At 45.1% G+C, this 24350-nt stretch overlaps 1 protein-coding gene across 4 annotated transcripts in view; it reads right to left on the bottom strand.

Annotated features, from left to right (window-relative positions):
* The window catches only part of LOC119170801 (transient receptor potential cation channel subfamily M member-like 2), a 257355-nt gene that overhangs the window by 145972 nt on the left and 87033 nt on the right, over positions 1–24350 (bottom strand). Inside the window, exons 1-2 of one of the 4 annotated variants that reach the window (XM_075886641.1) lie at positions 12144–12519; positions 1589–1747 (exon numbers count right to left, since the gene is read on the bottom strand). In XM_075886641.1, coding sequence (XP_075742756.1) covers positions 1589–1747; positions 12144–12242 — 258 coding nt within the window. In that variant the 5' untranslated portion in view covers positions 12243–12519. Of the gene's footprint in view, positions 1–1588; positions 1748–12143; positions 12520–24350 lie in introns of those variants that run through there. The other 3 variants (XM_075886640.1, XM_075886643.1, XM_075886642.1) reach the window with 3 other exon arrangements.

The raw sequence follows: 24350 nt of genomic DNA, 5'->3' as shown, positions 1-24350 counted from the left end.
ACGTCACCACGAAAAATATCTACCAACTATATGGTGGACAGGTTCGCTTTAGAGCACTGGCGCTTTCCACACAGATCGGGCCGGCGATGACTGGGAGCCAGGGTGCGCTATTTTAGAGTAGCGATGCTGGCAAATCGTTTTACGTGAATGGCGAGGTTGAGCAGTGCAACGAACACAAGGGCCGCAACACAGGTAAATGAGGACTATGGAGATATTGAAACCACGACATGTCCTGTGCAACATGACTTGTGTGCACCACGCTTATGGCACTCTCACGGCCGTTTCGCTGGCTTGATACCCACCAAAATTAATATTGCACAACGTGACAGTATAACGAACATAAATGACACGTCCTAACATGTAAATCATGAGATGCATGTTACATACAGCATGATAAGCAGTAGCTGGCTGCTTCCCATTACATCGATTCCCACAATGCGTGGGATCCACCTTAATATTTCTTTGTTAGACACAATGTTATTAAAAACTAACAGACCATTATGACACGGAAAGTATAGGGGACGTAAACGTAATGAAAATGTGTAGAAAGAAAGAAAAGTGGACGAAAAGATACATTGCCGCGGGCAAGGACTGCATGAAGCTGATATCTTCGAATAACGCACCCGATGCTCTACCAAATGAGCTACCACGACGGCCATCCCCCCGTCCACGTTATGGAATATATATGTGGCACAAAATATATACAGACGGGTCCACTGTTAAAGGTGACACTTGTGCGCAAGGCGTGTTCAGCTTTCACTAGCATTCAAAGGCATGCTGGCTTAAATTTGAATATGGCTGCTGACGGTTCTGGCTCTTTCCGACAAACTAGTTCAACGCACAAATACCGTTTCCTCGTTCACTTGAAGTTAGAGAGCCCGGCAACTTGAAAGAGTTCCCTTTAAGTGTCCCCTTCTACAGAGGACCATACTATACACATACAGACGGTATACGTCAATACAACGTTAAGCATGATGCGTTCTAAAACGGCTATATATGCCTCCATAATGATGCAATATAGCAGAATGACTACATACACAATTCCTTTGATTTGCTCTTTCGCTCTCTCCTTGTCCGTTGTACAACCCATATTTACCCACCTCTGTTTACTGGTACAGGGTCGCCTGCCCGTTTTTCTTTTATAATCTTTTTCTTTCTCATCAGTTTCATCTGGTGTAAATTATATATATCACGAGCTTGGTTTTCTTTCTATTGTTTTGCAATACATTAAATGCAGTTTTTGCCCTGCATAGCGTTAAGGCATAAGCTCATTATCTTCTGAAACTATCTAGTTACTGAAAATGCATGTACCACAACACCTATATACTATTCTGGCACGCTCCTGTAAAAATACCCAGTGGGACTGACAGTATCACGAAATAAGTCAACATAGAAAACATGTGACGCGGACGGCGGCATACACAAGCAGCTGCCTGCGCGCAACAAAAGACCTTCCGCGTGATCATTAGATCATCTTCTCTAAACTTCGACTGTGCCCTGTCTTCCCAACCGTTTCAAGGCGAGCACAACCGAGAGAGTCAAAGACACACCGTACATTGCAGGCAGGCACAGAGACAGACAGACGTACCTCGGCCTCGTAGGCGAAGTTCTTCCAGAATCGGATTCCGCCCCGTGAGAGCAGGTACCGCTGCGACGAGGCATCGTCGTCGACTGCGCTGGTCTGCCGCTGGACGGACGACTGGCGCACCAACGGCGGAGACGGCACCAGCGGAATCTCGGCTTCCGACTGCCGAAGAGAGCAAAAACAACGAGCGTGTTGCACGCCACACAGGTAGAGGACATAGTGACTAATAACATCTATACACGGCCATTAACACATGCACCGGGACATAATTTGTGGGAATCAACTGCGACAAGCTTGACGGATGGATACGCACACTTCGGAAACATTGCAGTGCGTAAGACGACGGCATGTGAAACAAAATATAAAACGGAGACACTTTGACCACTTAAACAGTGCTTTCTGTAGCACAGCTGTAACGATGAGTGAAGCGCGATGTTTTCAATTCTGTACAGACGTTGATAAAGAGAACGAAAATATAGGAGTAAAAACACCAGCACATTGCCCAGTATTTTTAAGGCTCTTTTATTCTGCTTCTATCGAAATAATGCTTCGTAAAGAGGCTTTATAAAGCTAACGTCGAGTATATTGAGTATAACCATACTTGTTTTCAGGCAAACAGCTTGCAAGCATAATTTGCCAGGCGAGCCGAGACGCACTATGCTTCCCAGTTGGCCGGGCAGCTGGTGCACGCGAACATGAAAAGCCGGCGTTAATGTGTACGATCAGACTGTCGTTCTTGAAATAGCGAGCCCACAATAGGTCAACGTGATTTTCCCGCCAAATGTTGAAGAAGAAATAGCAGAAAAGCGCCTGAAAATGGCCCACGCCAAAGTTCGACAAGCTTCACTAATTCAACGTTTCTGCAAGCGCAAAAAGAGCAGTGAAAACAAAACATTAGTATGCTACCCTACACTGGGAAAAGACATTATGAAGCTTGAAAATACGAACTTTACAGAAGAGAGAGGGAGTCACATACACAACGCAGAATCTCCTATGGTATTTCTACATAAGTGTATAGGTTTTTATCGTAGCTTGCATCTTTCCCTCGTGAACCTAGTTCTCGGGCGGCATCTGCATGGCGTCTTTTTCTCTTTTAGTGCTGGTCATCTTTCCGCACTTCCTCCCGGCACACGCATTCCGCGACAAAACACGTGTCTAACATCAAATTTTGGCTAAGTTGAAATTTTTCGTATGCACAAAGCTCTCGGTGTCGGGTTATACATCTTGCAATGCAAGGGGAGGATATTGCGCTAACCCATTACTCAACGCAACCTCCATGTAAAATGTTCTCCTGTTACGTTTGTTTTGCACAGCGAGTAGAACGCATTCGTATGGTTCAAATACATTCCCGTGTTGTATGCGTGGGAGTGAAACACAACATTCAAGACGCTCGCCTTACTCAGTCCATGGGGTGCAAAGCCAACCCCACCAAGAAGATTTATTTAATGGCGCTAGCCGTAACAGTCTGTGTATGTTCGTGTTGATGTAGCGCATCTCAGTCTCACCCCGAAGGAAAGAGACTATATAGTGAAGAAGGAAATTACAGGCACCAGGGTGAGCGCTCATCAAGTTCCCTGCGGTTTCCTTCTTCGCTATTGTCCCTTTCCTTCGGGCATCAAACTGAGATGCGCCACCGCAACACAAGATCACAATGCACCGACTTGCTCCATCCGCAGCGCTTGTCTATACGTATGCACACGACCTCAAATGACCTTGGCTGGTTTACGACCGTACCTTTGAGACCATCGAAAGAATGACGCGACTTTTGGTGGATATAATTTCGCGTACACGGACACAATAACATACGATGAAGCCCTGCCACGGTGGTCTAGTGGCTAAGGTACTCGGCTGCTGACCCGCAGGTCGCAGTTTCGAATCCCGGCTGCGGCGGCTGCATTTCCGATGGAGGCGGAAACGTTGTAGGCCCGTGTGCTCAGATTTCGGTGCACGTTAAAGAACCCCAGGTAGTCGAAATTTCCAAAGCCCTCCACTACGGCGTCCCTCATAATCATATGGTGGTTTTGGGACATTAAACCCCACAAATCAATCAATAACATACGATGAAACACAAGGGAGTCCTACTCTCAACAATTTATTTTGGAGCAATGTGAGTTTTTACGGAGTCGAGGTACATAAATGCGCATGTGCAAGTTCCCCACGTGCGTAACCATTCAAGCAAAGCAATATAAGTTGCTGGCAATACGACGAAAAGCCTCACACACGATCTTTCAATCTCGAGATGTTATGCGTTTCCACGACCAAACATGTCAGTTAATTTCTGCTTCTTGTAATTATAATGCATTCTTCGAGCACAGTTTTTCATTCAAAATATCGGAAGTGAACGGCCAAGCCACCCTCCTGTTTTACCTCTAACACTTTTCGAGTGCTCCCGCACCTTGTCATTAATACAACGATATGATTGCCCTATATGGAAACGTTCACACGTTAATGGTATGCGGCACACGATGCATTTATTCCATCCAACAAACTAATATACAGGGCAATCAGGTCGTTGCAATAACGACAGGCTGCGTAAGCACCCGAATAATTGTAGCGTGTATTAGCACGGCACGTATCAGAAAGAAACTCGACGCATGCGTAGAGACAGGTAGGGAAAGGCCCCAGGTAGGAACACATGTAGAGACCCGAATAATGTAAATAAGAATGTAAATGAGTTAATTGCAAATACTACGGTCGGTCTTTTAATGAAAAGACCTTGGGAGACTGGCCTCGAAAGTCATCGTTCCTTTATCGAGTGACATTTACAAAGCTATACACAGTTCAACAATTGATCACGTGTTGCGTGCATGAACGGCACGATCGTTTCCACATAAGCGTTCGCGGCGTTGTTTGCCATCGCAAGCATGCGGACGTTGCATATCCGATCACCCTCGGAAAGAATTGCCTGGAGATAACTTCGCGTGGTAATCGGTGGATGCTTGCTTATCTCTCCACGCAGCACTGCAGAGGGAGTAAGCTAGCAAGAATAAAAAACTAACAAACGAGATTTCATAGCTCCATCGAGCTTCATTTGGCTCTGACACTGTACAAAAAAGCCAGGCCTGCGCGGAAGGCGCAGCACAGTCACAGCAAAAACTAGAAAAGCGGCCTTCCAGAGCCTTTTCTAAACACTCATTGTGTAACTGCTGCAAGTATACTTGCTGGGTACCCACTACGGCATTATCAACAATAATTTTTGGGGCCAGCATTTGTTATGCTATACTTCATCGTTATTCTAAGAAGCACGGTATCCGCTAAACACTTGCAAGCAATTGTGTGCCAATTGTTAATGCAGTGGCTGACGACGATGAGGAATTATGTCTGATGTGGGTATGGGCCACAGTTAATAGGTGATCAAGAACAAGCTTTTGTAATGGTTTGGAACAATGGACGAACCACTCATTACGCTATTCGCATTGTGCGACGCCTGGTTGTTCTTTTGCTCTTCTAAAACACTTTATTACTCATATTAACGCGATTCCTTTCCCGACATCAAGCCCGCCTAAGGTAAGTTTGCGAACAAGTCCCAAGCACCGGCGTTGCTCAGTGGCAGAATACTGGGCTGGCACGCAGCAGACCAGGGTACTAGCCCCGCTGGGTTGTTGGTAGTAGCTTTTCTTTATTTCATACGATATTGATTACGGACACCGGCGGCGGCGGCGCACAACTACGGCACCGCGCGTGACCCGAGTTGTGATCTCATAACAGCTTTCACTGTAAAATATAAATAAATAAATAAATAAATAAATAAATAAATAAATAAATAAATAAATAAATAGGGCAGCTTCGCACTATAGCGGTGCGCATGGCCTGGGGAAAGTGAGAAGCCGTTGTTTATTCGTTTGTTCGTTTTTCCTCGAGAAACAGTGACTCGTACCCACTTTGGAGGATTAGACAAGAATGAGAAGCCGAAAATCCGAAAAGTGCTAGGATATTTTTCTTAAATGAAATAACAAGACTTCTCTGTTTCTCTACGGTGTTCCTTTTCTTTACTCCCCCCTCTCTTTTTATTTTTACATTTTCCAGTGAATGTTTACTTCTATTTTTATTCCGATATTTCTCACACTGTTTCTCTCTCTTTATATTGCTCGGTTGCTTGCTCTTTGTTTACATTTTACACGCAGTTTTGCCCGTGTGACCAAAGCAATGCCAGCACACGACCACACTCCACAAACCGGGTCCCTAAAGCAATACGCAGTCGAAATAAGTTCTAGAATTTGGCGATCCAAAGCTACCATGACTGGTGCAAATCTGTGTCCGTTTAGAGTTCTGAAGTGATCATGTCTTTCGGGCTAACAGTGGGTGGATGAAAAGAACGTATAAGTTCGGAACAAATAAATATTTAATAAAATGAATTATAGCAAATAAGAAGCAATTATTATGCAACAAGACTTCGGCGGAAGCAGGCGCTCACGATTAATGCGAGAACTGCGAGTTAATGGGTTCACCAAATGAATCGTGATTTGCTTTGTTAAAAAAACTGCTAGTGGGTCGCTCGTAACTGCTCAATTAAAAGCAGCTATACAAGACACTTCTTTTCCAGTTTGCCTCGGTTGAACAGTGTCCGCTTTCATGGCCAATACCCCGTGGTGGGTTGCGCCAGGACTCTGAGGTACAACCAACCAGTGGATACGGAGCTCGGCTGCCGGCCTGAAGGTCGCGGGATCAAATCCCGGCCGCGGAGGTCATGTTTCGGTGGAGGCGAGATGTTAGAAGCCCGTGTGCAGTGCGGAGTCAGTGCACGCTAAAGTGCACTGCATGGCCGCGAATTTCCAGGGCCTACGGCGTCTCTCATATTCATTTCGTGGTTTTCGGACGCGGAACCCCAGATATCATTATATACGCTTGTTTTGCAGAAACTTTCCGCTGGAAAACTACCGTGTATCGCCCCATTGCGTACCGGGCACTTTTTATAACAAAATATCGAAAAAAAGAACTAATCTGTATTGCGCGACAAGGGATAACACCTCCTTTGTCAATTGTTTGTGACACCATTCTAACATGAAGCCTTCCTCTTCAATCACTGATAAATATTACGTCTAGTCATTTTCCGACCCTAAGCATTATACATACAGATTAGCTGCCATCAATTTACATTTGTAGGCCAAATATTTTAGTATTGCGCACTTTCGCCCCTTCCCATGAATGCCCAATATATATAACCAACGAGGAAAAGGGCTCAATGTATGTCAGTGTGAGTGGCGTCCATGACACCAACATTTTCCGAGGTGATAAAAAACTACCATCTTTTATTAGTTTGTAATTATTATGCACTCACCTAAATTAGTATGTCTACCTAAACAAATAGGTTCGCCAACGTGCATGAAACATTATTTCCCGTTTTATGCAATATGTATACAATAACTGAACGAAATTGTGTAATCGAATAGACACCAAAATGCTGATTATTATTAATTTGTTTGTATAGCGTTTCGCCAAACGTATTGACTCTATTTCTGTATTATTGTTTATGTTTCGTTTGTTCTTTTTGTTTCGAACATGTTCACAGTTGTACCATTTTATTTGCCCTGCCAGCTTGGACTACGTGTCCACAATATTTTATAAATAATAAATAAATAAATAAATAAATAAAATATGCAAGTTTCTAGTTGTAGTAAAGTTAGTAAGCCAAATTCTAAAAGAAAGAGAGAGCGAGAGAGAGAAAAGCTTCCTTCCTGCTTCAGATAGGCCAATAAGTGCGACCATAACCATAGTCTCCCAGATGTCGGAGGCTACGTACGCGTTATCACGCATGCTGAGGTCAAATTATACTTAATAGTTATAGATTATGTCAACATCACGGCAGTAAGGCAGAGTGAGAACGCCGCTAAGCGATTTCGTTCAGCTTATGTGATAACTCATGACACATTTTACTTCCTTTGTCATAGTGGTAGAGTTATAGCCACCAAGAACTCACATTATAACTCAAGTTTCCGCTAAGCACACACAGTTCACCATCTGCAGTTGACTTGCGTATTTTTGTCACCGGAACAAAATCGAGCATGCGCACCGGGCAACTGCACTGAAGCAGAAGTCCCGATCAATACAAGTGGCAGTGCTCTCTTCTTTCTTGTTCGTGTTTCTTTTTTAATTTGCGCAAATTCCATTCACAATGCAGCACCAACTCGCCCAACGCTCGGTTCTTCCTTGTTCAAGAGAGTGGCTTGCTTTGCCGCCACTCTTCTGTGCACTGACGTTGCGCTGTACTCATGTGCTCCTTTCTTTGTCCCTATTTCTTGCGCTAAAGTCTACTATGATATATAGAGAAATCCTCGATCTCATGCAATAAATGGAGATGCAAGGGAGCTGAAAGCATAATGCAAAGCAAGACAGCGCTTAAGCGATGCTGGCGAGTACATAAGAGTGCATGCGCCCTACTGGGGAGGAGAATCTCAGTGCAAATGCAGTTTTGAGACACGAAAGAAGAAACATGTTAGTACGCCGTCTACACTACATGGCCGCACTCTGTAGGCGTGCCTTCCGACATAAGTCAGGCGATCACATGGGAGGACGACTTGATTTTTGAATCATATTGTTTTTAAAAGTAACTATATCTGGGATTAAACCAAAAGCGCCATACTATTACGAGAGGCGCCGTAGTGGAGGGCTCCAGAGATTTCGATTACCTGGGGTTCTTTAACATCATCATCAGCCTGACTACGTCCACTGCAGGACGAAGGCCTCTCCCATGTTCCGCCAGTTAACTCGGTCCTGGGCTTGCTGCTGCCAATTTATACCCACAAACTTCTTAATCTCATCTGGACACCTAACCTTCTGTCTCCCCCTAACCCGCTTGCCTTCTCTGGGAATCCAGTTAGTTACCCTTAACGACCAGCGGTTATCCTGTCTACGCGCTACATGCCCGGCCCATGTCCATTTCCTCTTCTTGATTTCAACAATGATATCATTCACGCCCGTTTGTTCCCTAATCCACTCTGCTTTCTTCTTGTCTCTTAAGGTTACACCTACCATTTTTCTTTACATTGGGCGCTGCGTCGTCCTCAATTTAAGCTGAACCCTCTTTGTAAGTCTCCAGGTTTCTGCTCCGTAGCTAAGTACCGGCAAGATACAGCTGTTATATACCTTCCTCTTGAGGGATAGTGGCAATCTACCTATCATAATTTGGTAGTGTTTTCCAAATGTGCTCCACCCCATTCTTATTCTTCTAGTTACTTCAATCTCGTGGTTCGGCTCCGCTGTTATTACCTGCCCTAAGTAGACATAGTCTTTTACAACTTCAAGTGCACTATTACCTATCTCGAAGCGCTACTCTCTTCCGAGGTTGTTGTACATTGCTTTCGTTTTATGCAGATTAATTTTAAGACCCACCTTTCTGCTGACCATGTCTAACTCCGTAATCATGAGTTGCAATTCGTCCCCTGTGTTACTCAGCAATGCAATGTCATCGGCGAAGCGCAGGTTACTAAGGTACTCTCCATTAACCCTTATCCCTAACTGTTCTCATTCTAGGCTTCTGAAAACCTCATGACAGCACGCGGTAAATAGCATTGGGGAGATTGTGTCCCCCTGCCTTACTCCCTCCTTGATTGGTATTCTGTTGCTTTCTTTATGCAGCATTATGGTAGCAGTTGATCCCCTGTAGATTTCTTTCAGGGGATTAACATGCGATTAGCACCTAAATCTAAATGTTTTGTTTCTCTTCATTAGTTGATTCCTAGAAGGTACTAGTGTCTTCAGATGGCGGCGGCCACACCTTATCAGTGAAACTTTGGGGTGCCGTGTTACTAAAGCTACAAATAAAACCTTGATGGCTTTCTCAAAACGAGAAACAAAAGGGGGAAACGTTTTTCCTGCCTTTTACTCTGCGTCATCAAGAATTCATGAGGTCCTCCGAGATATTATTTATCTTTATCTTGTGACGCAGTAGAGCAAATAAAAATACCAGAGAAGATCAGCGCTATCTTGGGCACGCAGTCTTCTACAAACGCAGGTAATTGAAGATGAGATATTATGCCATGGCAACACACCAAGAACAGGACGCAGAACCAGGATGCGACAGACAAGCTCTGTATTCTCTTAAACGCAGACGCGTCATATTCAGAGGAACAATGGTTACTGATCGTGTGTGACACCTTGTTTTAGGTTGCTTTGCCGGCCTTCAGTCGTGGCAACACCGTGGATGGGACATAAAAGAATGACTGATGAAGAAGAAAAGTTGCCGTGAATCACTCCACTGGTAAAACGTAACATGACGTTATTGAAACTGCACTGGCATTTAGATGCCAGACAAAACAGCCAGCGCAGGTTAACAGCTCTAATTTGGTGTTATAGTGACCTTGACTGTAGGACGTACGGTGTCATTTTTTCTATGTCTCAACCTTATCGGCGATGAACTACTATGCACAGATAGCGCAAGAAGGCTGCCGTCACCCGCACGTCCACATGCCACACTCGTCACAATCGCTCTTTCTCTCTCGCCGTCATTCTTGCCTCCTCCCTCATTTTCACTCACGCGAAATGAATGGCGAGAGACCACACCTCTAGCGGCACTCTCTTCCTCCGTCTATCTGAAGATATATTTATCTTCGAGTCCCTGGGGAGTTTCCTCCTTCGGTATCTCTTTTTCTCTTTTATTTGATACGGTCATATCACTCGGTCACTGAACTAAGTCCGTGAACTGTCGATCTTCCACTAATGCCAAGTTCTTCATTCGTTGATGGAAAGAGCCCATAAAGTGTTACGGCAGTCAAGCTTCGGATAGCCGAATAAAACGAGTAAATATGGCTGAACGAACTTTTACAGTTGTTAACTCATGTGCGATGCTGTCGTGCCAAAATAAGTTTCAAAGGTGAATCACTTCATTGGGTCAAACACTGAAGGGCAACATGATCGGAGATTCTAGACCACCACCTGCAGTCATTTGCAGTCATTTCGACTGACTCCGTGCGCAGAGAGTGAGAACACCAAACACAACGGTAACGAAACAAAAAGAAACAGAACAAAACTTTCACGCATACGATTACCTGCTCACAAACAATCAAAGTGCATTCTAAGAAAAAAAAAGGAGTACTTGTGAATTCCTTCGGTGCATCTTGACTAGTCACTCGTATGATTCTCTTCGAGAGACACGTTAATTCTAGATTAGGTCACACGACTCTATGAAAAGAGTTCACGCGGCTATTTGAATAAGTCATATACGCGGCAAGTCCCAAACACACACACAAAGTAAAAGAACTGTTCTTAATTGTAGTGTGGCAACACGAATGACAAATCGCAACGGGATGTTCGCAAAACAGTACCTCTCAAGGTTATTCAGCGGCGCCCGAATTTTCCCACCACTACAGCTATAGTTAAATTATGTGAAATTATGAAACCACCAAATAATGCACGCTCGCTTTTGCGTCGAGCAGCGGTAGACAGAATGAGATTCTCCGAATGTCAGAATAGCCATGATGGTACTCGGGAGCGTAATAGTAACGTTTTTAGATAAAAAAAAAGTTGCGTAAAACACACTACACCACGTTGTGAAATATCGACATGTCTCGCGTTCACGGCAAACCAGCAGAGAGATGACGACCTGCAAATCTGTTGCGCGTATTCATGTCAGCGGCAATCTTTCGAGCATGTAACCTTCACGAACATCACGTTAGGTCAACGAGCGTAACAGAAGCTACGATGTTAGTCCGACTTTTCGTGCTCACGCCTGCGGTTCGAATGCGTTTAATTATCGAGCGTACGTTATAACTGCGTTCCGCGTAGCCCCTCGCTTTTCCCGATCCTAATAACGTCACAAGACGCAAAGAAGAAAGCAATATATATGAGAGTGAAGCATGCGAGTGTTTATACTGAGAAAAACAAAAAAACGAGCGTTCATAAGTAAACACCTTGTCGTATCGTAGCGCCACTGCAGCTGCGAGCAGAAGGAAAGCAGGCTTACGCGAGTTGTTCCTGCCCCTTAGCACTCACTGTTTATAGCTGTATAGCGTATCCGAAAACACTTCCGAGACATACACTTTATAGCAGCGCGCTCGCTTACCTGCTTTCACTAGCCAAACAGCGACAACTCGTATATGAACACTTCCATTTCACAAATACACACACCGCGACGCATACAAGTGCTCCAACATATATTTGTCTCCCGTGTAACATATATGACCAATAGTAGATTTTAACATTCATAAATCGTGACACTTCTCCACAAGAAGAAACAAGCCAAGTTGCAGCGATTCTTTTTTACCGCGCTAATGTTTTCTTCGTGCTTCGAGGTTCGCTTAGAGTGAACAAACACACGTGGGCCAGAAATCCGCGATGATAAGCTTATTCAAAAATGCGCTTCTGTTTGACTCAGCTCTCAATTTGTAACAACGCCCTTAATCCTTACGACACACTCATTCACACTTTCATCGACTTCATGAACGGCATGTGCGTCATTGAGAGAAAAGTTAGCGTAGTAAGAAAGCAAGATACCACCCGATTTACCGACGGCATCCACGTCGACTGTACAAGAGTCGATGGATGAGGGACACATCGTGGAGCAAAAGACGTCGCTATACCACAAAATACTAGTATCGACGCCTGTAACGATAGATGGACTCACAGTCTTGACGCGAAAGCTGGCGTGTTGATGGGCGACGCTGGCGAGCCGACGCAGGGCCCGCAACACCGGGTACCTGCGGTCCACATGGTGAGCGTCCATGCAGACGACTCCCTCGGGCGTGTGTGAGCGCGCACAGGGGCGACCGATAGGAGTTGAGTGCGGCGCTAATGAAAGGAAGCCGGGCGATAAGGCGCAGGTGTGGACGACGCAACCACACGCAGGGAACGGGGTACGCTTTCGTCACGCCTATGCGCTTTTGTTGTTAACATATCTCAACCGTCGTTGACATTTGCGGCAAGGAGTGCCCATCTCCGCGAGCGTCACATCAGTGCACCGTCGCAACGAAGGCGCAAGAGTCGGTTCCTTTGGAAACAGGGCTGCAGAGTGTACAGACAGTAAAATCATGATTAAATGTGTGGTCAATTATCATTCTGCAAGTGTAAAGATGGTAACGGAGAAGGTTTCAAGGCAAGGAACAGAAAAGAATTAGAAGTGCTGTCATTACGTGACGTAATGACAGCACTTAAAAACATCCAATCTGGTCAAGCTTCCATGCTACAAGAGCTTAAGGCAATCCAGCAGAAACTGTCTCAAAACGATGATTCGATCAGGGAGATGAACAATAGACTAACTAAAATAGAAAAAGACTGTGAATCAGTATTGGGCATAAAAACGCAATTGAACAATATCAGTAAGCTTTCAGACCAAAATGCACAAAATGTCACTGCAATCATGACCAAACTGGATGACTTTGAAGACCGAGCACGTCGATCGAACCTTGTTCTTTCTGGTTTAAAAGATCGCGAGCGTGAAACTTGGGCCGAATCGGAAGCCTCTGTGCTCCAATTTTGTAGTAAAGAATTAGAAATCAGTCTTGACGCAATGGATATAGAAAGGGCTCATCGTTTAGGTAAATATAATGCTAACAAAAACCGGCCAGTCATCATTAAATTTGCACACTTTAAGGTTAGGGAGAACGTACTGTCGAGTGGGCGCAAGCTAAAAGGTTCGAACTATCGCATATCGGAGGACTATTCACCTAACACACTTAAAACCAGAAAACTTCGCGGTGAGTTTGGAAGGGCACAGCAGCAACCTTACAAACTCCGTCATGATAAGCTTATCATTGGCAACAAAACTTTCATTTACGATCATAAGACTAACAAAGTCGTTCTGCGCCCGTTAAACACATAGGCCCCAGCCGTACTATTCCAACCAGGAAATCATTCTCCTTTTTTTATACTAACATTAGAAGCATTATTCCGAAAGTTGATGGCTTGCAAAATCTAATTAGCTCTTCAGAGTCAGATTTGTTCGTAATAACCGAAACTTGGCTTAACCCTTCAATAGCAGACTCAGAGCTGCTACAATATTTCCCAGACTTCAACATTTTTCGACGTGACCGCACTAACAAACGTGGAGGTGAAGTGCTGATAGGCAGTCATAAAAGCCTTCAATGTACATAAATTCGTGTGTCCTCATGCTTCGAAATCACGTTCATTCTCTGCAATGCTTCTTATCGCACCACAATAATTGGAGTTTGTCACCGCCCTCCCGGTCTTGACCCCCTTTTTGTACCGAATTTCCACGTGGCTATTCACTCTGTAACTAAAACTTTCCGTCATTATCCGATACTTCTCTTCGGTGATTTTAATTTTCCAGGAATTTCGTGGAATAATCTGGCAAGCACAGCCGCCAAACACGGTCCTGAAAGCGATTTCGTCAACTCATGCCTAACATTTGGACTAACGCAACTCGTCACTGAACCCACACGTCAAAATTCTACCTCCTCCAACACTCTAGATCTTATCCTCACTTCCGAGCCTGACAAGGTTTCCAAGATGACGTTCTTGCCTGGCTTAAGTGACCATTCAGTGATTCATGGTACCTACCTCTGCCAACTAACGCGCTCGTCTAAAATAACAAAAACGATAACATTGTATAACAAAGGAAACTACTCCGCCCTAAACAATGAATTTGCAGAATTCGCTACATGCCTGCTAGCCGATTTTTTGCAGCGCTCTGTCGAGACTAATTGGTTGTTCTTCAAAAATAAAATACATGACCTGTTCATAAAATACGTGCCCACCATTACCGTCACCGAAAAAAAGACGTCCCCATGATTCACAGCTACACTAAAACGACTCAATAATAAAAAGAAAAGACTTTTTAGATCAGCAAAACGATCTAATAACATTTCTGCATGGAACAACTAATACGCTGCGGAAAAAGCATTCAGCACGCATGCTATGAAACAAAACGTTCTTTTTGCTCACAGACTTTGCCGGCCATGCTGACCAATAACCCGAAGAAATTTTGGAGCGTTATCAACCCTCAAAATCCCCAACCACTGACACTGTTTGATAATCATAACCTTCCGATCCCCGACGATGAAGCCGCCGAACAACTTGATCATTTTTTCTCTTCCATGTTCACTATCGAACCTAACGGCAACTTACCTTCATTCCATCTTCATGATTACGACATGATGCCGGACATCACGTTTTCTCAACAGGGCATTGCTAAATTAATCGACTTATTAAAGCTTACATCTTCTTGTGGCGCCGATGGCATCAACGCTAAAATGTTAAAAAACACACAACCCATTGTCAGTGTGATATTATGCCATATTTTTCAGCAATCACTGTCTTCAGGAGTGGTGCCGGAAGACTGGAAAGTGGGTAAGATAGTTCCAGTCCCTAAAAAGAGCCCTCCATCCCAGCCTAGCAGCTATCGTCCCATCTCGCTCACTAGCGTTTGCTCTAAACTAATGGAACAAGTGATCTACTCTAACACCGTCAAGTTCTTAAACCACCACAACTTATTTCATCATAGTCAACATGGATTTCGCTCAGGATTATCCTGCGACACACAATTTGCTTCATTCTACAATGACATCAGTTCTAGCGTTGACCTAAATATACCCACCGATGCCTTCTTTCTAGACTTTGAAAAAGCATTTGACAAAGTTCCGCATCAACGGCTACTCCTCAAGCTTTCTTGCTTAAACATTAATACATCGACGTTCAACTGGATTCGTAGGTTTCTGACTAATCAGCAACAATTCGTGTACGCTAACAACCGTTCATCTAACCATCTTCCCGTAATCTCTGGCGTCCCACAGGGCACAGTACTCGGACCCCTACTTTTCTTAATTTATATAAATGACCTCCCAGCTAACATTTCATCAAATATTCGCCTGTTTGCAGATGATTGCGTCGTGTACCGTCCAATAAAAAACCCTACCGATATTGCTATACTTCAAACGACCTTAACCTTATTGAATCCTGGTGTGACGACTGGCTAATGTCTTTAAACGTAAATAAGACATCGCTAATATCATTTCACCGTAGGCAACATTATCAGCAAGCGACTTACACCATTTCGAGCTCTACAATCTTAAAAGCAGAATCCTATAAATACCTCGGCGTAACATTCTCAAGCAACCTCACCTGGTCCACTCACGTTAACAACGTAGCATCCGCCGCTAATCGTGCGCTGGGTTTTCTTCGTAGGAATTTAAAACTTGCTCCCTCATCAGTGAAGTTGTTAGCTTACACCACATTTGTTCGCCCTAAATTGGAGTACGCATGCTCGGTTTGGAACCCTCATCAATCTAATCTATCTACCCTTCTCGAATCTGTACAAAATCGCGCAGCCCGGTTCATCTACTCCGTGTACTCTTATCATTCCAGCGTTTCCGAACTTAAAACTCGTGGCCACCTCAACAACCTAGAATCACGTGGTCATATATATCGGCTCTGTCTCTTTCACAAATTTTATCACGCTCCTTTCAACGTTCCAGCCATCTTGCCTGCTCATCGATTATCCAGCCGTACAAACCATCCCTGAGCCGTGTATCCACCGCCAGCACAAACTACTGCCCACCTCCGCTCCTTTTTTGTTGCAACAGCCCGGGACTGGAACAACTTGCCTGCCTTCGCCATGCACCACTCCGACCCACATGTATTCAAGACCGTGATTGAATCGTTAATATGTTGCTAATTATGCCTATCCCTCATGTAATACCCCGAATGGGGCCTTTGAGGTATACTAAATAAACAAATAAATAAATAAATAAATAAATAAATAAATAAATAAATAAATAAATAAATAAATAAATAAATAAATAGAAGAAAATGAGAGAAAAGCAGCTATTCTAGAAATTTGGAGTTGGTCGGTGCTTCATCGACAATGTGTTCCCTGTCGTGAGTAAGCGTAAACGTTACAGCCTATATATACTAGACCAGCAGTTGAAAAAAAAAAAAAACCATATCCCAAAGTCTTACTTTTCAACTACTCAAAATAAAAAAAAATTAAAAACATCACTGGAAGATTGCGCTTTAATGTATGATCCGTCATTGCTCAAATTTTGTTTAAAGTTCCTGTTACCGTCAATTGACAATGCTCACTTATTACTTGTTACATTCATGATAACATGATTTTGCGCACCTTGTTGCGATAAAATTTAACACTGCGCCCTCATACCCTCACCTCTCCGATAACGATATAAAGGCAACGCGGGTATTCTGGAAATGAATTAATATATCTATAACCACCATTCCTTCCCCAGTAAACTTTTGTGGCAAGCTCATAATGGATTCTTCATAGCCGACAAATGATGAAAGCAACTTAAAAGGGGCAGTTTTGAAGCCAGCGTGCACTAACAGAGTTTCCACTACCAAAGTATTCCTTGAAAACGTTGTTATCGTTCTTGTTACGCGCCGTTGAGGTTGCAATATTGTATGTTCGTGTGACGTAGTTTAATATCCTTATTCGCGATGATGCTTCTGCTTACGAACTATTTCGTCGTGCTCTAATCTAAAAAAAAATCACAGCATATCCACAGACTGAATGATTGAGTTGGCCAAAGCGTCCATCAGTCCGTCCGCGCTTTCGTCCGTTCGTTCTTGCTTCCATCCGTCCATGCGTCCGTCCGCGCGACCATCCACCCGTCCGTCCATGTGTGCGTTTGTCTGTGCGTCCACCCATACGTCCGTCCATGCGTCCGTCTATGCTTCCGTATATCCGTCCGTGCATCCACATCCATACTTCCATACGTCCGTCCATCCATCCATGCATCTGTCTGTCTGCCGGTCCGTCCGTGTGTCCATCCATCCGTCTACCTAGTGAACACTCCAAGTACCGCCATCTCGCATATTTTCATCATATTTCTACGCGGAAATAACAGTACACAGTCCGCAGCCACAACACAGCTCACCAACAACGTCAACCTCTTCACTCTCAACCTGAGGCGCTCTTTTTGGGTATGTCCCTCTATACCCTGTTACCGTCCGCCGAAACCACGCAACACAACCCCAGGCGGCAAAAGTGCCGAGCCGGCGAGCCTACGGGGCCACAGCAGGAGCAGTGTGGTAACGCTTGAGCCTTGATACGTGGACGACGTCCCGAGACAACACAGCAGAAAAGGTAGATGAATCATCAAAAACGATTTCGTATGTAGTGTCGGTCACTGCATATGATATTCGGTCACAGAAGCTTCTCTACATACGTCACTACATACGAATCGGTCAGAGAAGCTTCTTTCAACGAAAGAGAAGCTTCTCTAAAAGGCCTGCATGTCACGCAGGGTACCAAAGAAGAACGAGGGAACCTGTTGGAAAGTGTTCGTCACGATGCCACTCGTCGTAGCGATGCTTCTGCGAGTCTTGGGACGCCGTTTATCTGCTGCGCGCAAGCTGACAAGCATGGTCAGCTCGGGCAATAGAGTCACGAGCATATTCAGAAGCGGACTGCGCAGTGGCCGGCAGGAAGGTATCCAACGGCAATCACGTCCAAACAGAACGTAAAATGGCGAATACCCAGCAGTGTCATGCCGGGAGGAATTGTACGCGAACGTCACGTAGGGTAGTGCAAGGTCCCCATCACGATGGTCGGCCGAGACTTGTTTCGATAGCATATCCGTCAGGGTGCGGTTTAAATGTTCTGTAAGCCCGTTTGTCTGTGGGTGGTATGATGTCGTGAGCTTATGTTGGGTCAGCGCCTCCTAAATTTTTTTTAGTGCCCAGGCCTCCGCTCGCCACTGCCGCATGATGGCGCTGCGCGAGTAGACTACGTGGAGTGGAGGAGGAGGCATGTGGAGAGGAGGAGGAAACTGCCGAACACATGATAATGATCTGTAAAGGGCTTCACCCTATAGTTCAGGATGATGGCGCATAGTTTTTCAAAGCACTGGGGTTTAGGGACAGGGAGGGCAAAATAGACTTTAAGCGGGTAGAATTAACTAGAAGGTTATCTGATTGGTGACTAAAATCAAGGCACGAGTAAAAATTAAACCCTGCACTGCAAAGTACCAGTCCTCAACTTCACTATTTAAAGGAAAAAAAGATAAATCTATAGTGGTTAGTTCACTAAGTATTACGGCTAGGTGGCGCTAGCCGCCGCCCGATCTAAAGGGTACAGCCACATCCATCCATCCTTCCATACGGGATGCTGGCGCTGCACGGCCACGCGTATTAGGAAGCTCGCGAATTCGTGTTCTCATGCGAGTTAGTTTGCAGCCATGCTTCTTGACGGCTTTCACGGATGCAGGGAAGATGAAAAGTAACACGAACATAGCGGCAGGCCGTTTTCACCAGGCTCTGTAAGGCCGTGCTATCGGTTCAAAATATGCGTTCGAGTTTTATAGCATTCTCGTTTTATTTTCTCTTTCAAGCTAATGCAACCTCATTATTTGCATGCCTCAGTATATAATACTGCACTGTACCACTCTGGATATCTGAAGGGTAAAAAATCAGATTGTCTTTTTTTTCATTTCTCATTCGTTACAAAAAAAAAACTCGCCGCTCCCTTCATGAATTCACCTGAGACGACTGAAAAGTATATATATATATATATATATATATATATATATATATATATATATATATATATATATATATATAACAGACAGACAGACAGACAGACAGACAGACAGACAGACAGACAGACAGACAGACAGACAGACAGACAGACAGACAGACAGATAGATAGATAGATAGATAGATAGATAGATAGATAGATAGATAGATAGATAGATAGATAGATAGATAGATAGATAGATAGATAGATAGATAGATAGATAGATAGATAGATAGATAGATAGATAGATAGATAGATAGATAGATAGATAGATAGATAGATAGATAGATAGATAGATAGATAGATAGATAGATAGATAGATAGATAGATAGATAGATAGATAGATAGATAGATAGATAGATAGATAGATAGATAGATAGATAGATAGATAGATAGATAGATAGATAGATAGATAGATAGATAGATAGATAGATAGATAGATAGATAGATAGACAACTGCATCCATGTGGCCAGCGGTAGGCACGGCATGACGCATGTGTTGTCCACGACAGTACAAGTCAAGTACCATACGGGTATTGCACATTTCATTTGCTTCGCTGTTCAATAAATACGGCATTTTCATTAAACACGGCTTATCGGTCGATACACTGCGTGCTGTAGAGATGAGAAACGAGTTGGTGGTGGTGGAAAAACTTGATAAACTTAACTAAGGCAAATGGTTGCCACCGGTACGGATAACGATCATTCGTTGTGCACTTCACTTGATGAAGGCAGATGACAAGAACATAATTCGCGGTTTTCTTTGCGCGCGGTAAGCGTAGACGTCACTGTGCGTGTTCGGGTGACGTCATTAACGGTTTTAAACAGCATCTATCTATCCATCTATCTATCTATCTATCTATCTATCTATCTAAGTGTGGAAGCTGTTGTGTTCGTCTCTTAACCTGACACAAACGGGCACAGGAGGACGTGAGTGTATGCCGTATATGATTATGAGGTCATGGCATAAATAGAGTGAATAACTGACGCGCGTGCCTCACGAAACCCTTTCCCTCAGTCACTTGTGGCCCATACCGGCTTACCGCGGCCCTTGGAATACGGGTATGCACCAGATGTAATTCTCAGTCAACATCGACAGGAACAGTAAGAAGAGATCGATTTTAGAAATCGCAACGCAATCGCGTCAAGGAGCCCGTGTCGCTGAAGATGTGGTGCGTGCGTAGGGAGCGTCGTCGGTAGGCGAAAAATCACGTGGTCGCAAAGAACAAAGACCATGGATCGATCTGGATTTTAACCCATACATTCTGCGTGGCGGTCAAGTACTGTATGCCCGTATAGCCACGCCAATTATTGTAACTGCTTCGGGGAAAGGACTGGGTAAAAGCATCATGATGTGGATATGTAAATGTTGGCCATATACGCTTCCATAACAAAGTATTATAGAATACACAAGTACAGTTATGGCTGCGCGAACTATAGTCGATCATTTCCCAAGTGTATAGGCCGACAACCACTACACACGATATCCACATCATAACACCACAACAAGCACTGCATTTTGATAGAACTGGCGTCTATGTCCTAACGTGAGCGCTGGTGTTGCCCCGGAATGTAGGCTGCCCTTTGGGGCGTCAGTGCAGTTGATGTATTTTGTCGACCCACGATATGACCACAACTAATAAATGTGTGAAGATGCGCCGATCCACTTCGCTACAACGGATTCAAATTAAAAAAGGGGGGGACGGCGAACACTGCCACTTGCTTCCTGCTTCGCATGACATCGACGCCCACGGTACTTGGGATAAGCCGTAATTTTCCACGCCACTCTTGTTTCAACGCTGAGGGTCAATTTCCACGTTTGATGAGGCATCCCTGAAAAGCGAGTTTCACCGCAATGGCGCAGCGGCAAATGTGATAGCAAAAAAAAAAAATCGCAGCATATCTGCATAGTGAATAATGATGAGTGGGGCAAAGCGTCCATTCGTCCGGCCGACTGTCTGTCTCTATTTGTGGATATGCCGTGCTGGCTACGCCGGAGGGATGGACTGCCCTAGACCATAGGGAGCTTCGTTCGCCCCTAAAGACTGGGACGTTACAAGGTGCGAGCCCATCTTCAAGGCCTGGCTTCTTGACGGGCGCCGCGCCCTACGGGGAGTGAGATCGCGCGGCTACGCGAAGCTGCGAGCCCCCTCTCTTGATAAGAAGAGGGCGCCACGTGCAAAAGCACCGCGCTGAGGCGCTGCAACGCGCACGTGTGGTCAGGCCAATCCTACCCGGCGCTGTTCAAAGAAACAGTGACGTGCGGCAACGCGCCGAGCGATCGAAGCGACTGCTGTGCTGTATCTTTTGCTTTAACGAGAATACACCAGAACACAAAGCGTAGTATCAACGTCAAATGAAACACGAACATCGCTAAGCATTAAAGAGGGCATATGTACGTGCCATCTTGCGGTCGCCATAGACAAGCGCGCAGCGCTCCAGTTTGGCAGCACTGCACATGTCCATGGTGATGACTGAACGGCGTGCACTATAGCCTTTCTAAAACTAGACAATGTTCGCGCTTTGATTAATGCTAATGGTACAATTAGCCGCCAGCTGAGGCCTGTGCGCACGCGACAACACCCGCCCTGTCAAAGTGGTACGAGGTCGCAGCGAGACCTCGTCAGGGGAAAGTGGGATCACGTGATTCAACTTATATCATCTTCGGGAATCGTGTCCTGGAGCAGTCGCGGCACGCAACGAATGCTGTGGTGGCACAACGTCGCTCCCCCGATTTTTTCGGAGCACCTCGGAGCAACAAAAAAAAAAGTGCCCCGACAGGGCACGCCCTGATTACCGAAAACGCTTGGTGCGCACCTGTGCGCTTTCCCGAAAATGGCATTAGCAAGTTACAAGTATTGCAGCGCCCGCGTATCGAATGTTGGGCCTCGCGTAAAACAGCGTTACCATTGTCGCGCACAGTATGCAAAGTATGAGCTGTATATCACCTTGTCATAACGTGCAAGTGATTGCATGCCGGCCAAACGAATATGATAGCTATAAGCAGTTCCTGTGCTACTGTAGCTTTTTTCCAAAACATACATTACGTAACAGATTCTGTCGCACGGTGATTCGTCATGACCTGTCAGTAAAACTAGAGAACATATCTTTTTTTTTATTTTTCTAAAAACGAGCGATATAAAACGAAGCAGTCCGCTCTATTCCGTCTCAGACCACCGAGAACTGCAGCCATGGAAACAATTCGCGAATATGTTGGTAACACCGCCAGCCAGCTGACCATCGCCGCCTTCGTGGGCAGCTTGTCCATCTCGTGGCGAATATGGCGCGCCGGGAGCTCGTCCGGCGTCCGGTTCTTGCCCCTCATTTCGATCATCATCTGCACGCTCATCTGGCTGCGCTACAGCTGGATCACCGGTGACACCAGAGTGACACTCGCTAGTGCCTGCGGCCTGATCTTGATGACTGTCAACGCGACGGTGCACCGCGCCTTCGCTCCACACCCTGGTCCCGTGATGCCACTGGTGGCGGCGCTTCTGCTGACGTACATGGCGTGCACCATAATGCGTGCGAAGGAGCTGGGTCAGCTGGCGTTCATTTTGTCCGTGGCTTACCACCTGGCTCCGATTCCCGCCATGCCGATCCTCACGCGGACGGAGATCTGCCTGGGGAAAATCGCCATTTTCGGACTTTGGACGCTGTACGCGGGGCTTGCCGGGGATCAGCCACTGTACGCGAGCTGCTTGATCGGCTTCGTCTCCGGCATCGCCGAAGTCGCTTTCACTTCCCAAATGCTGCTGCCCCACTCCTTTCGCCGGGAAGGGCAGTAGAAGATATAGCCCCTCGTCCCCATCATGCCTGCACATATGGCACTTGCTTCTACTCTCTGTTCCGCGTTTTCGCCAAGAGCTGCCTGCTTATGTCTCGTATATGTCATGACCTCCTGTGTACAGTTCAGTGCACGTACGCAACTTTTTAACACTTCTAGACGACCATTATGTATCCGTGACCATATTTTTAGTGCAAGTAAATATCTTCGTACGTTTTAATGTGTCTAGTTCTCTTTTTAGTCTATTTCTGCAATTCCAGATTGATGCACAAGTGACAACCTACATTGCAGTGTGAGGCCACTGCGCTGTTCGTAACGACACCCATATGTGGAGATCATTTCATGGAACAACGTGCCTCCCGACACTAAAGCACATGAGCGATTTTATTTAAAAATACGCCACTTTCACTGTTTTTCTGGTGATAAGGATCCCGTGCACTTTAAATGCACGTGCCACTTGAAAAAAAAAAAAACGTGATTCTACCGATTGTGCAGAACGTCAGAGCCGTCACGAGCACTCGAATACCTCGAAGGCCGGTGAAAAAAAAACATCGGGCAGGTCTGGAGCATGATTGGCTCACGACAAAAATTACTCGCCACATATTTAGGCTAAAGATAGCCAGCCCAGACTCGGGGCGACGTCGTATAGCAGCTCTTGCAACAAACTTCTTGGCCTTCGCCTTACTCCAGGAATCTGACTGATGTGGCCGAAAACGTAGAAACAGCGTGTCACGGGGTCGTTTAGAACCTTCCAAAAAGGCGAAGGTCTCGTGGGATCCACAATTGTGCGAAATAAAGCTCCGAGCTCACGCAGTTTAATATAGGCGCCGTGCAATGGAGTTCACGAAACGCGAGAGCAGTGCAAAAACACGCAGCCTATCGAGCAGCAGCCGCCAAATGCGCCTGTATTTTTTCACGATGCCACTGCGCATGCACCCTTCCATCGCGAAGCACCTTTGCACAGCGGTGGCTTTTCATAGCAGGAAGAGTGGATGCGATCCCATGTATTCGCAGTGTATTTGCGATAAGAAGGCGCCAGGCGCAAACAACGCGTGAGATAAACTGAAGCGGCGAAGATCACGTGCGTTAGTTCACCTTGAATAGGTATATCTGAAAAAAAAAAACTTTTTTAAGCAAGGCCCAGAGAGTGACTCGACGGTAATGGCATTCATGAAGAACCCCTTATTCTTGTGAACGACAAAAATCCGGTATCGTTTTGTTTTCACTACATATCTTACTTGCATGCACCTTTGCTTTTTACGACTATTTTTTTTTCCTGTAAAACGCTTTCATCGCTGTTAAATACAGTGTCTATTATAAAAGTAATGCACATTTTCTACAAAAAAATATTTATTGATGGGACCAGCACAAATTCTTAATAAAGACTAGCGCGGACGTGTGTTTCACGTCTGAAAGACACACTGAAAATCATCAACGGGATGTCTCTCGGGAACGTTTTGACATATCTGCTTTTGGGTGTAATCACGCTCTCCCACATGCTTCCTTTCAGATCTCGCTTCAGTCGGAGAAACATAATAAGAAAAGATCGCACGAATCAA

Source organism: Rhipicephalus microplus, chromosome 2 (genome assembly GCF_043290135.1).
Source record: "Rhipicephalus microplus isolate Deutch F79 chromosome 2, USDA_Rmic, whole genome shotgun sequence".
NCBI classification, from domain to species: Eukaryota; Metazoa; Arthropoda; class Arachnida; order Ixodida; family Ixodidae; genus Rhipicephalus; species Rhipicephalus microplus.
This window is presented reverse-complemented; position numbering and strand designations above follow the sequence as displayed.